General features: G+C 53.0%; 2 protein-coding genes across 2 annotated transcripts; one reads left to right on the forward strand and one right to left on the reverse strand.

Annotated features, from left to right (window-relative positions):
- Positions 1 to 1313: 1313 nt before the first annotated feature.
- ENH_00039300 (sufB/sufD domain-containing protein, putative) lies at positions 1314 to 6157 on the forward strand (the record flags this gene model as incomplete). The annotated part of the gene is made up of 9 exons (XM_013580565.1): positions 1314 to 1527; positions 1745 to 1832; positions 1994 to 2585; positions 3049 to 3735; positions 4012 to 4128; positions 4389 to 4536; positions 4796 to 4944; positions 5238 to 5339; positions 6011 to 6157. Coding segments are annotated over 9 exons (2244 nt in total), but the record flags the coding sequence as incomplete, so codon positions are not given.
- An 871-nt stretch (positions 6158 to 7028) lies between these two features.
- Positions 7029 to 9518, reverse strand: ENH_00039310 (hypothetical protein, conserved; the record flags this gene model as incomplete). The annotated part of the gene is made up of 1 exon (XM_013580566.1): positions 7029 to 9518. One exon carries the CDS (start codon positions 9516 to 9518, stop codon positions 7029 to 7031), a length of 2490 nt encoding a protein of 829 aa, XP_013436020.1.
- Between the last annotated feature and the right edge of the window lie 2986 nt (positions 9519 to 12504).

Raw genomic sequence — 12504 nt, forward strand, 5'->3', positions numbered from 1 at the left:
GTTGCCCCAGCTAGTGCTTCGGCTGCTGCGGCCGCTGCCGTTGCAGCTGCTGCGGAGAGCCTCCTTGCTGCTGCTGTTGCCAGCAAGTCTGACAGCGGGTGCTCCTGTCTTAGGGCTGTTGGAAGCCTTTACTGTTGCTTCTATTTTTGAACTTTTATTTGTTTAATTTATTTTTCTTTGCTTGACTTCTGCGCGTCTGCATGCACGCGGTGTTTGCGAACGAGTGCTGCGGCTCGCTGCGGTGTCTGTACACCGCAGAACTCCACCGCCATTTCGACTCTGTCGCTGAGCCACTTGTCGAAACCGGATATCGACACAACTCATTCTGCTTTGCGAAATCGACTAAAGTTGCAGTTTGTGAGCCCTTTGGAGCGAAAAAGACAAGTGCGTGAGCTTCCCCGGGCTCAGGTTTACGTACACCCCAGCCGAGCTGTACAGACACCCCAGTTCTCTCCTGCATGCGCCCCAAATGAGTTGCGCATACACCCCAGCGGCGGTGTCTGTACACTCCAGCAGCAGGGCCTGTGCGCGCAGCCACTCGAGGTGTCTGTACACCTCGCTGGCTTCCAGGCAAAGTAGCAAAAGAAGGGCAGCAGCACAAGGGCTCTAGTGCTGCGTTTTCCCTCTTTGTGTTTTTGCTTCTCTGCCTCCTTTAGGGCCTCCCCGTTGCCCTCTTTGCTGCTCGCTGACTGCAGGACTTTCTTTCTGTTTATCTCTTATCTGCTTCTTCGTTTTCTCCTCGCTGCTGCTGCTGCGCTGCCCGCTGCTTCCACCAGCTCTGCGCGTTCCGCTGCAGGCGGTGCTGCTGCTGCAGTTGCTTGCCTAGCTCCTCTTCCTACCTCTTTCTATCTTTTCCATTTCCTAATTTACACCTTGGGACTCGTCCTGAGACTCCCTGCTGCGCTGCTGCGTCTGCTGCTGCGGCCGTTTGCTGCTGCTACGACCTTTTGCTGCTGCGGCGGCCCCTGAGGCCGCTGCTGCCTTTCACTTCGCTTTTGCCTTTTTCTGTGTCTCTTTTCATTGCTCTCTCGGCTATCTTGGCACCTCTCTTTCTTTTCCGTTCATTTAGCTGTTTCTTCCCCAATTTCTGTTTCATTAAATCACTTTTTGTCTATTTTTCTTTTCCTGTTTTTTCCTTTCATGGCTTTCTGAGCTGCGGGTGTCTGTGGCGCTGCCAGGTTTAATTCTCTCAGCCAAAGGCTGGGAGATAATCTGATTTGTTTTGCATTTGCTGCCCTATTGCTGCAGCTTCTGCTGCTTATCTTTTACTTTTATTCTTTCTTTTTGTTTTTCTCTGTTTTCCGCTGCTGCAGGCTTTCTGGCTGAAGACTTTGGGCGTGGCTGTGCGCTCTCTGGAGGGCCGCGCAGCAGCAGCAGCAACTTGGCTGCGGCAGCGCCACCAGCAGCAGCAGCACAGGCAGTACAAAACGGACTGGCGACTACAGCAGGAAGCCAAGGAAGCAGCAAGCATGCAGCAGCAAACAGACACGGGAGAACTAACAAACACTGACTCATTGAGAGAAGCAGGTGAGCATGATTTTCAACTACGCAGGCTTTGAGTTAGAGGCTGGCGAAATACCAATTTCCAAGAGCTGCAGTGCTGCTGCAGCAACATAGAAGCTGCTCCTTTTGTGCTGCTGCTGCTGCTGTTGTGCTGCCGCTGTGCTGCTGGTACTGCTGCACACAAGCGCCGGCGCATCCGTGGGTGAGCCGCTGCTGCCGGCGTGTCTGTGTCTTGTTGCAGTTCCTCCACCGTTTCCCTTGCCTGGAAGTCTAACTAATATAAACCACAGGTTTTATAATGTTTTTAAACTTATGAATGCAGCAGGATGGTGAGTCATGGCTGCAGCAGCAGCCCCTGCTGCTGCTTCTGCTGCTGTTGCGGTCTTTGCGCTTTGAAGCGTTGGTGCATGGTATGCCGGTCTCGCCTTCCGAGCCCGCTGCAGCAGGCCTGACTCTGTAGCTGCTGCTGTTGCTGCTGCTGCTGCTGCAGGGATGCATGTTTGGAATTGCCCACTCCCCACTCTCGGCTAGAGAGCTGGCGCTTAGGCTCTGAGCTCCGCCATCTGTACTTCACTCGCTTTGACTCTCGGGTGTCTGTACACCGCGAGTTGCTGCCGCAGCACCTGGAGGAGTACGTGCTGCCGCATGCAGACGCAGTGCTGGTGCTGCGGGATGGGATCGTCGATCCCAGCCTCAGCAGGGGCGTGGGGGTCTTAGCTAGCCAGCTAGCTGACCAAGAAGAGGTGGGGGGAGTGGCAGCTAGCCAGCTGGAAGGCATGGAGCGGAAAAACCCTCACGAGAAGCAGCAGCAGCACAGCGCGCACAAAGAGAGCTCCTGCGGCTGCCCAGAGACGGCAACAGCGGCAGAAGCAGCAGAAGCCGCAGCAGCAGCAGCTGCTGCTGCTGCGGGAGAGCCAGAGGACGGGGAGAACGGGGAAGGGGAGCCGCTGCCTGCAGTTTGCTGCAGCTTCTTCGATCTGCAAGACGCACCAGTGAGGGCAGAGATCGAACAGCAGCTGAGGTTTATTCCTGAATATACGAATTACTGGCGGAAGAACACTCAGCCTTTCCACAGAGGCCAGGTGGGGCTTTCCGCGGACTGCACAAGTGCCCACAGGCGCGTTGAGTCTGCAGAGAGCTGCTGCTTCTTTGTGCTTATAAGCTTCTGCATGCATTCATTTCACTTGAGCGTATATACACCCAAAGAGCCACAAAACACAGGTTTCGTGGCTCCTTGCCTGTACGTACACTCAAATGGTCGCGCGCGTTTGCTCCTTGCAGCTGTTGCATGCTTTTGCGCTACATATGTGTACGAATGTGTATATATATGCATTATGCATGTATGCATTATGTGTATGTGTACGTGTATATACACGCACATATATATACATATATATACAGTTCATGTGCATATGGGCTCACGTTTATACGTGGGGAGCGTAGGTGCCTTTTAAAGGATGTAAAATGGACAAAAACTCGCACAGATTGCTTGCAGATGTGCGCATGCATGCACATAGACGTGTGGCTTTTGGGGTGTACTCACAGGTGGGGAAGACGAGCCGCAAGTATGACAATGACTTTGCCATTTATGACTATCGCAAGTTGGACTTTGGAATGGCAAAGATGTCTGCACTGAATCTTGCGGGGATGCATGACGCAGCAGCGCTGATTGTTACTGACTGGGAGGAAGAGCCTGCCAATGCAGCTGCTGCTGCTGGCGATGACAGCAGTGCTGATGAGCAGGAAGAGGCTTCCCAGAGGGCAGCAACAGCAGCAGCACTAGGAGGAGCAGCAGGGGCTGGTGAAGGTGAAGGAGATGCAGCGACAGTTAAAGAGACAGGGAACACAGATGGGCGCTCCAAGAGGAAGCCCGTTGTTTTACAAGTCATTCATGTAACAACCTCAGATGAGATAGATCGCATTGGTGAAGGCGGAAGCAGCAGCAGCAGCAGCAGCAGCGATAATGCAAGAATTGCGACTCCGCTGATAAACCCTCGTTTTGTAATTCACGTAGGCCGCAACGCAAAGTGCCAAATACACCAAACCCAAGTCAGCCTCTCTTCTTTGTTGTCTCCGACGGAGCAGCAGGAACTGAAGCAGCTCAAGCAGCACAAACGGGAGCAGCAGCAGCAGCAGAAGCTGACACAAAAGGGGTTCAGGGGGCCTTGTGTCAACTCAGCCACAAGAGTGGTCCTGGAAGAAGGTGCAGAGTTGCATCATGTCTATTCCCAGGTAGCCAGCTCTTCCTGCGGACTGGAAATCCAGCCAGCTAGCTTGAGTATTGGTCTGCCACTGCAGCTAAGCTGGCGTGTGTTGCTGCTGCTGCTGCTGCTGCCGCTGCTGCTGCGGGCTTCCCACTGTTTTGAGCTGCTTGTAGCGTACACGTGATTACCTCGCCGCGCGCATTCAAACAGTAAAAAAAACAGCACTTAAAGCTAGGGATTTAATAGCTCAATCTTTGTATATTCCATTTGCGTCTATTGCGCATGCCGTTCAACTTGTTTGCAGGAACTTGATGAAGACAGCGCACACTTTGAGAACCTCTCTGTCTGCTGCCAGCCTCGATCGAAGTACAAACTCACTTTTGTCGACCTGGGAGCAGCCCTCAGCCGCTTCGCTTTGCAGGTAACAGCCCCACCACCAAGTCAGCAGCTAGCTGCCAAAACGCCTCCGGCAAAGCCACAGCAGCAGCAGCAGCGGCAGCAGCGGCGATCTGGTCAGCGGGAAGCTGCAACAGCGGGCAGGAATGCATGCAACTGTAGCTTTACTTAAATAGTTAAAATAGGGTGGCACAGCGCTTAGCCTAGGACTTGGTAGGCAGGCTTTAGCGCGCACGGCCTAAGGCTTAGGGTGTCTGTGCTTTGATTGTTTGCTACGGAATGCAGGTGGAGGGTTCTGAGGGTTCGTCACACGTATCTCGGGGCATTTCGTTGCTAAACAAAGACCAAGACCATTCCAAATTTGAAATGCTGCACCACATTGCCCCGGACGCAGAGACAGATCAGGTCCACAAGAGCCTTGTGGCAGGAAAAGGTCAGACACGCAGACCCGCAGCGCCCCGAAACTATTAGTATTTGTTAGCCACCTAGCTTGCAGCCAGCTAGTTAGCTAACAGCTAGCTAGCTAGCTAGCTAGCCACGTTTTGACGCAAATGAAGGCCACGCACGGCGGCAGCACGTGGTAACTAGCCGTGAAGGTAGCGAGCTAGGCAGCTAGCTTGTTAGGTAGATTGCAAGGAAGACAGGCAAAGTGCTCACTGCGTAGCTGGTCACTTCCGCTTCGCTGCATGCAGCTCGGGCTATATGGCGGGGGCGCATAAGGATAGAACGGCAGGGAACAGGAGCGAGTGCCTCGTCCTTAAATCGTGTTATTTTGCTCGAGGACGGCGCGAGATGTGTCGCAGTGCCCACTCTCGAAATTGTTCCTGAGGATATCAAAAAGGTAATGTGGAGGCTTCCTAAGCTCTTGCCTGATCGAGAGTGCTGGTTTTTTGGACAGAGCTGATGGCTTGAGGCCGAGATCTTAGGTTTATTTTCTGTGGATTAATGCATGAGTTGCTCAAGTTAGGAAAATTGAATTGGGCTTTGGGGCTTCGGTGCTTAGGTCGTGTTCTAGCGTGCAGGCCCTTGGTTGCTGTGATGTGAGGGCTTGGCTTGCCTTAACCCTAAACCCTAGGGCCCTAGGAGTTAGCACTTATCTTTCAGAGGTTAGGTCTCGTGCTTTGGTGCTCGCAGGCCACGCATGGAGCTGCCATACGGGACTTTGACACGGAGCCGCTCTTCTATATGATGAGCCGCGGACTTCCTATAGATAAAGCCAAGAGGCTTTTGATGCTGGTAAGGCAGACTCAAGGATTCTGGCTTTCAGACTTCACGGTTTATCGCCTAGCTGCATGCATTGTAAATCAGCTGCATGCAGTCTAACTCAGTACATGCACACGAACTCAAGTGCGAGTTAATGGAGAACCTGAGTTACAAATTCCTTCGCTTGGGTGACTGCTCACCTTTGCGCATTTGCATGTTAACATATTGCTGAAGACAATAGAGCTCAATCCAAGGAGGCTTCGGTGTAGTTACCCGCAAAGGCGGTGTTGTGTGGACATCAATGGGCAGTACAAATACGGGGAATACGCGACCATTCGGGCATCTGTAGACTTCGTTCATGAGCCTTTTGTGCATTCGAAATGAAAAAATCCATGCTGAGTTGCATTTGGGTGCAAGGTGATATTTTGCTGACGCCGGTGGCAGACGCATCCTTGTAGAAGACATAGCTAATTCCACTTTCAGCCAGGCTATGATGTGAACGTGCCTCCATGAGTTCGTGGATGGGTATGCGTGCAATGCATTTGTAGGTGCGCCCACAGCTGCATGCGAAAACATAATTTCACTTGTCCAGATTTGCGGGCATACTTGCACCCACGCCCGATATGTGTATTCATATATATATATATATATATATTTATATGCGCCTACATGCAGTGACATCTGTTTTTTGGTGGTTGTTGCAGGCGTTCGTAGATGATGTCGTAAGTCCTGTTAATGACGAGAAACTGGCCGCAAGAGTTCGGCGAAAAGTTGAGGGGCTCTTGCCGAAGTCGAGCTCTGGCCAGATACATAGACACCACATGTTTCGGGGTGGCGATGGCGGGGGTTGAGTTGATTTTTTCGCCAGTGCTATTGGCCGTTAAGGGCTTAGCATTCAAGTATGGCGCATGTGTATATGTGTGCAAGCTTGCATTTGCATGCACAGACATACTTTCGTTTGTTCTTTTAAGTCTTTGGCAGTTCTTGAAGGACGTAGAGGTGCATCCAAGCGCAAATTAACAGACGCCTTGTGTCACGCAGGAGCTCACTTTTAGCAGGCTTGCTGGTAGAATCATTATTAGCGAGGTAGTGAATTACGAACTTAGATATACGGACTTACACTTAAGCTGTAGACCAGAAGGTGGTGTCCTTTCCATCAACTTTCCCAGATGCTGGCTACAAAGATAGCGGCATATTTGCGTAGGGTAGATAGACTCTTTCCTACTTCGCTTGATCTGAAGTATCGCTATTTATCAGCTTTTTGGATCCAAGTCTATTTACAATTCAGGAAAAAACAAGCCTTAGCAAAAGGTACAGATGGACAGGACGAGGCCGTCAACGACCCATATTATCCTTTACCTATTACAGCATCGAAAGGCTGATCAGCCCCTGACTAGTTAGCTTGAAACCGCTGTGTAGGGTCAGTAACGGACCCGTTAGAACTCCCCCAAGCCTCTGCGCCTGCGCCTTCTAGGTGCGAGTTTGTAAAAAATGCACATTCTGGTGAGCTCCACCTCCAGCTGCATGCCCTGCACATTTCCCAGTTGTTGGCTGTTGCGGCCCACCAGGAGCAGCACCGTGGCTGCAGCGCAGCTAAGCCTCTGAACCGTTGCCTCGTCCGACGCGTTGGTAGCCGCAGCGCCATTAGCCTGGAGCCTCTAGTGAAGAAAAACAAAAGGCACTGCAGCAGGAGTGCAGCACGAAAATGTGCTATTTTGCCCTCTAGAGCAGGTAAAGCGCCAAGATGAAGGGGTGGTTAGGGGCTGGCTTGTCCGTTTGCAGCTTCGCCCACTGACGTATGATGGCTTCCTTTCTTTTGCGCAAATCACGAGTGGTGGCCCTCTGTTTCTCGAGAAACCCCGCGAGCTCTGAGCAGATGTGCGCAGTGTGGAAATTCCTGCCCCACTCCTCTACTTGTTTTGTGTCCACACTGGCCGCATCTCGCCTTTGCTGCATTTCCTCAACAACTTTGCGAAACAAATGCATGGGGAACACGGAGCCCAGAGCCGGGGGCAGTGGCAACGCCATCTCTGGGCTTTCCTGCTGCATTTCAACAGCCGCCGCCGTTGCTTCTGTTGCTGCTTTCACCCTTTCTGACGCGTCTGGTGGAGCTACTGCTGCTGCTTCCGCTTGCGTCGGCTCCACAGCCGTCAGAAAACCGCCAAACGACCTGCTGACAGCCTTGCTGTTTCTCAAGTGCGCATCCGCTACGGTAACCGCACCAGTCAGGAAAGTGACAACATCGCGGGGAACCACGGGCTCCTCGTTTTTACCTTCAAGGTTCTCTGGCACCAGATGGGGAGGGAGGTTGTGCAGAAAGAAGTCGAAAGAAACGTAGCTGTACTTCCGTTTCTTTCTGTAGCCCTCAGGCGTGGGCAGCGGCCGCCCGCAGTAGTAGAACGGGGGCGAAGGCAAGGACTTGGAGCGTGCGAAGAGGCGCACTCTTGCCAGCGTCTCCACGCGGACTTCTGCCGCTTTAAGTACCTCTAGAGTCAGCAGCAGCCGACCCACATACTCCTTTCTCGCCTCTATCATCGCCTCAGCAGCCCGCAGGGCAGCGGCGGCCTTTATGCTCAACGGCGCCTCATGTTGCCCGAGCTCTCCCTGCTGCACGTGCTGCAGCAGGTCAGCCCCTGCTGTAGCTTCTGCGAACGCGCTTGCTTCCTCCAACCCAATTTGAACTGGGTGTGCCGGATCTCCTTCTTGTGTCTCTTCGACTTCATCAGTCTCGCTGTCCGAGCCTGCCTCAGTCTCGCTCTCATCTTCGTCCTCTTGAACCTTTTTGACACGAATTCTTTCCCTTTTCCCCTTCGGGTTGAGGGGTTCCTCTGTATGGTCTTGCATCAGGTCTGCGGCGAAGCTCCTTTTGGTGCTATCAGCAACTGAGGGTTTCACGCTGCTGTAATCCCCTAGGCTCCGTATGCCGCTGTCAGTGTCTGGGCTTCTTGGGCTGCTGTAAGTCCCTGAGCTTCTTGCGCTGTCAGCGTCAGAGGTCCTTGCGGTGCTGTCGGCGTCTGAGACTCTAGCGCTGCTGGAGGCATCTGAGGTCCTTGTGCTGCTGTCGGGGTCTGAGGTTGCTTTGTTGCTGTAGGTACCCGAGTTTCTGTTGCTGCTGTCAGGGTCTGAGGCCCTTGAGGCACTGTCAGTGCCGGAGCTCGTTTTGCTGCTGCCGGGTTCGGAGCTTCCTTTGCTGATGTCCGCGACGGAGATCCGAGTGGCGCTGCTGTACACGCCGGAGCTCATGGTGCTGCTCTCTGCGCCGGAGTTTCGTTTGCTGCAGTTGTTGCAGTCCTCCCCGCCGTTTTCGTTGTCAGTGTGGAAGATCGCGGCGGCCCCGACAATCTCGGGCTCCGCCTGCTTCACGAGGTCCTCGAAGCCCACGGGCAAAGGAGGCCTGCGTTCCTTTTCGATTTCCTCAACGAGCCCCACGAAGGGCGCCAGGGGGTCTTCTTGGAACTCGCTGGGGAGGAAAGCGTCGGCGAAGTCCTCTTTGGAGTCGCTGAGGCACTTGTGCCAAGTGCGGCGCAGCTGGCGAACTGCGTTTCGGAGCTCCTTGTGCAGCGCGTTGACCTCCGCCTCGCCCAGCCCCACGCGCAGCGCCAGCTTGGGCACTGGGGGCGGCGCGGGGGGCGGGGGGGGCGGCGGCGGCAACGAAGAGGCGGCTGGGGAGGGCTGGAGAAGGTCTTCGTCTTCGAGGAGAGGCCGCAGCACCAGCTCGGAGTCCAAGTCCGCGTCGGTCCTCAGCAGCGAGCGCACCGCCAAAGAAAACAAAAGAAACACAAGTGCTGCACTCAGGCTGAACTGAAACGCCGCGTCCGGCTGCTTCATCATGCTCTTCATTGACCGCCGCAGCTTCGCCAGCCTCGTCTTCTCCTCTGCCACTCTCAGCCGCCGCCGGTAAGTTCTTGACCGCCGCCGCCCCCTCTCCCGGCCTTGCGTTTTTGTGTTCCTTCTCGTGGGCTTTTCTTCTTCTCTTCTGCGGTGCGTCTTCCGGGTTTTCTCGGTACCGCCGGCCCCCTCCGTCCGCGTCTCATTTTCCTGCGGCTGCTGCTGCTGCTGCTGCGGCTGCTGGGGATACACTGCCTCGTCGATTTCTAGGCTTGGACTGACCGCGTAGGAATCCACAGGGCCTTCGCCTGGGAGCTTTTCAGGGGCTGCAGCGGCGCCCACAGTCTCCGACAGAGGCGCCGGAGGCGAAGGTGATGACGACATCGGGTCCACGGGAAAGCAGAAGCAAAATGCGGCGGAGGCGCTAAAGGGGGGCAGCAGGCAGCACAGATAGACGTGAAGGCAAGACTCGCAAGGAGCTCGCGATCACGCTAACGAGGGGCCCGTCTAAGGGGCCAGCCTCAGCTGCCAGCAGCACGCAAAACTTACCAGCAAAACGCAGCGCCGCAGCAACCTGGCACGAACCGCAGAAAGGCCTGGAAAACACAGGGGAGCCGTAAGCTGCTCTAGCCGCCACCACAAGCTGCTGCTGTGGGTGCAGCTACTGGTCGCAAAATCTGGCTCCCTAGGCTCCCCAGAACTCCGTTACGTCGACGCTGCTGCTGCAATGCTATGGCCAAAGCGCGCATTAACCGCTGTTTTTCTATGAAAACTAAGTAGGAAATGTGGTTCTAGAGCCACGCGTGACTCCGTGTTCGAACGTTGGGGTGAGCTGCCAGCTGCATCGTTTACCGACAACGACTTGGGGAAGGCGAACGATTTTTCTCCTTCCCCTTAGAAAATGTTTGACATTGTTTAGCAGATACTTTTGAACTTGCCTCCATTTTTTAATCCTAATGAGGCATTAAACGCGCTATTGGCACTTCGAGCAGCGCCTTGGGAGCGTCCGCTCCTCCTGCATGCTCGATCCTTCAGACTCCGCCAACCTCCAGTCCTGCCGGGCATTAGTGAGCATTTCAAGCTAAACTCTCCGAAATCATCCTCTATTAGCAAGAAAATTTTACTTATTTGACCCCGCAGAGAAAGGATTAGCAGGAGTTTACAGACTGTGTGCGTATTCGACCTCCGCCATTCGCACGCAGCGAGCATTGTTACCGCTGTAGTGTCGTTGGCACCAAATTTCGCCATAACATAGTTGAGGAACAGCAAATGGCGTCAGAAACAATAAGCCAGCATAAATCTAGGTGCTATCCTGCTTGTTTGGTGGGCACAGACGTATGTCGTCTGCGGGAACCATGCCTAGACGTCGCACTGCAGTAGGCCCTCGCCACATGTTCATAGGAATCCGTAGCAATTAACCAACGTGCAAAGTTGATGTTAAAGAAGTTTCTGTTATTTGCGTGGAGGTGCATCAGATCTGTAATGGGTCTCAGCCAGGGGATAGGAAAACGATGCTCTCTATTTTGGGCGCCAATGCCTGCCTGTGTGCTGACGCCGTTCACCTCAGGTACGCCAGCTGGAACTCGCTAACGCTGCTTCTGCTGCTCTCTCAGTAACTAAATGAATATTCAGAGCCTTTGTGGGCACTTCCGGGCCTAGTGACCCCGATGTAACGGACATTGGTCCGTACTGTACCTCCTGGAGCGCTTTGTGGAGATTTCATGTCCAGCACTGCAGTGAATTTAACGGTTAGAGCCAATGCAGTGTGACTTAATATCCTCTTACGTACACTGTACACCTAATGGGTCTTGAATTTGTGTCTGTGTCTCTGAGGTGCGGTCGCAGTATTTTGACAGCTTTCAGACAATGGTAGGGACGACGGAGCAAGTACTGTCCCGTAAAAAAGAGTGTTAGAGGCTTAAAGCAGGTCTTCTTAATGACACAGTGCTAAGCACAAAATATTTCAGGAGCAAGTGGCTCTTGTGGCTTGTTGTAGGCGCCCGCGCGCGCGCGTGTTGCAGAGCGCTCGGCCTGGTCTCCGGCGATGTCGTAGAACCCCCTCCGACTCATTCTTAGGACGAACGCCGCGAATTTTATCTTCAGCACAGGCATGTCCCGCGAAACGGTGCTAAGGGATTATTTGGGAGTGCCACGCAAATGTGTCACCTGTTCTTCCTCATAGCGAGGTTAACCGTGACCTAACAAACCCCCCTTGCCTGTGTTTGTGTGAAAGCAATGCTTTTTTTCTTCCTTGTGCTCTGCTTAATATAGTGTTGCCTTGCTCCTCCTGATGCTTTAATCTATAGCCGCAAAACCATATACAGGGAACCCAGCAGGAGCACCACTGTCAAGACCAGAGTGCTCGCTTCACCACTTTCAAGTACATTCCATGCATCAGCGTTTGTGCATTTTGTTAGCATTGGACGGATCTATGTTGCCTCGCAGATGGTTATTAATGAAATAGCAACTAAAATCTCCAATGTGGGGGCGCAATCCTTCAGATCTGTCCTGTCCTGCACAGCACCATATTCTATAGAGGCATTCTACAGCCCGGTGCTCCGCACACTTAACTGCACCGAACACGAACAAAAGTGGTAGTGCTGTGTAGATTCTTGAAAAGCCTATCGCCACTCTCCAAACAGCGTAGCTAATGGATTTAAATGAAGGCACGATAACTTTTCAAGTGGTGGGGAGAATATTTGAGATAATACGATTACGCGTAGACAGAATATCCCATGGCCGTATCTTTTTCGATCCGGGCGAACACATCAGAGTTAACAGAATGCGAAACTACACTCCGGAAAATCCCCTATACATAAGTTTTACATCTGATGTGGGGCTAAAACTGAATTGCGAGTTTCCGTTGCTGCTCAGACTATCCGTGCCTAAAGCAAACCACCGCGGTCTCAGGCATATATACGCGTCGCCTGTCTACAGAAAATGCTGAATATGCTGCCTTTGAAACTAACTGTTCTTTGCCTTTTGTTACTGAGCGTTTAAAAGTCTGCATAATTCGGCTTAATCAGCGATGCGTCGACGAGACGAAGAACAAAGGTACACATACAAGAGCCCGAATTCTGCCTAAGTAAAGTTTTTTCGGCTGTCCATATTAGCCAAGACGGGCACAGAACAGCGTACGGTGAACAAACGCCTATATGTTTAATGTGAGAAATATGTACACAAATTCCCACAAAACATATAAATCCCATGAAAGAAGATGAATTGCAAAAGAGAGCACGTGGACTCCTTGGCCCGCTCTCTGCCAAAAACGGTGGCGTACTACGCACACCGAGCAGTCAAATCATACTGCGCCGCCTCGCGCCACACTTCGACGAAGTGCAACCAAGACTGGATGAGAAGCCAAAAGAAG

The sequence above is a fragment of the Eimeria necatrix genome, genomic scaffold (genome assembly GCF_000499385.1).
Source record: "Eimeria necatrix Houghton genomic scaffold, Enh_scaff28, whole genome shotgun sequence".
Taxonomy (NCBI): domain Eukaryota; phylum Apicomplexa; class Conoidasida; order Eucoccidiorida; family Eimeriidae; genus Eimeria; species Eimeria necatrix.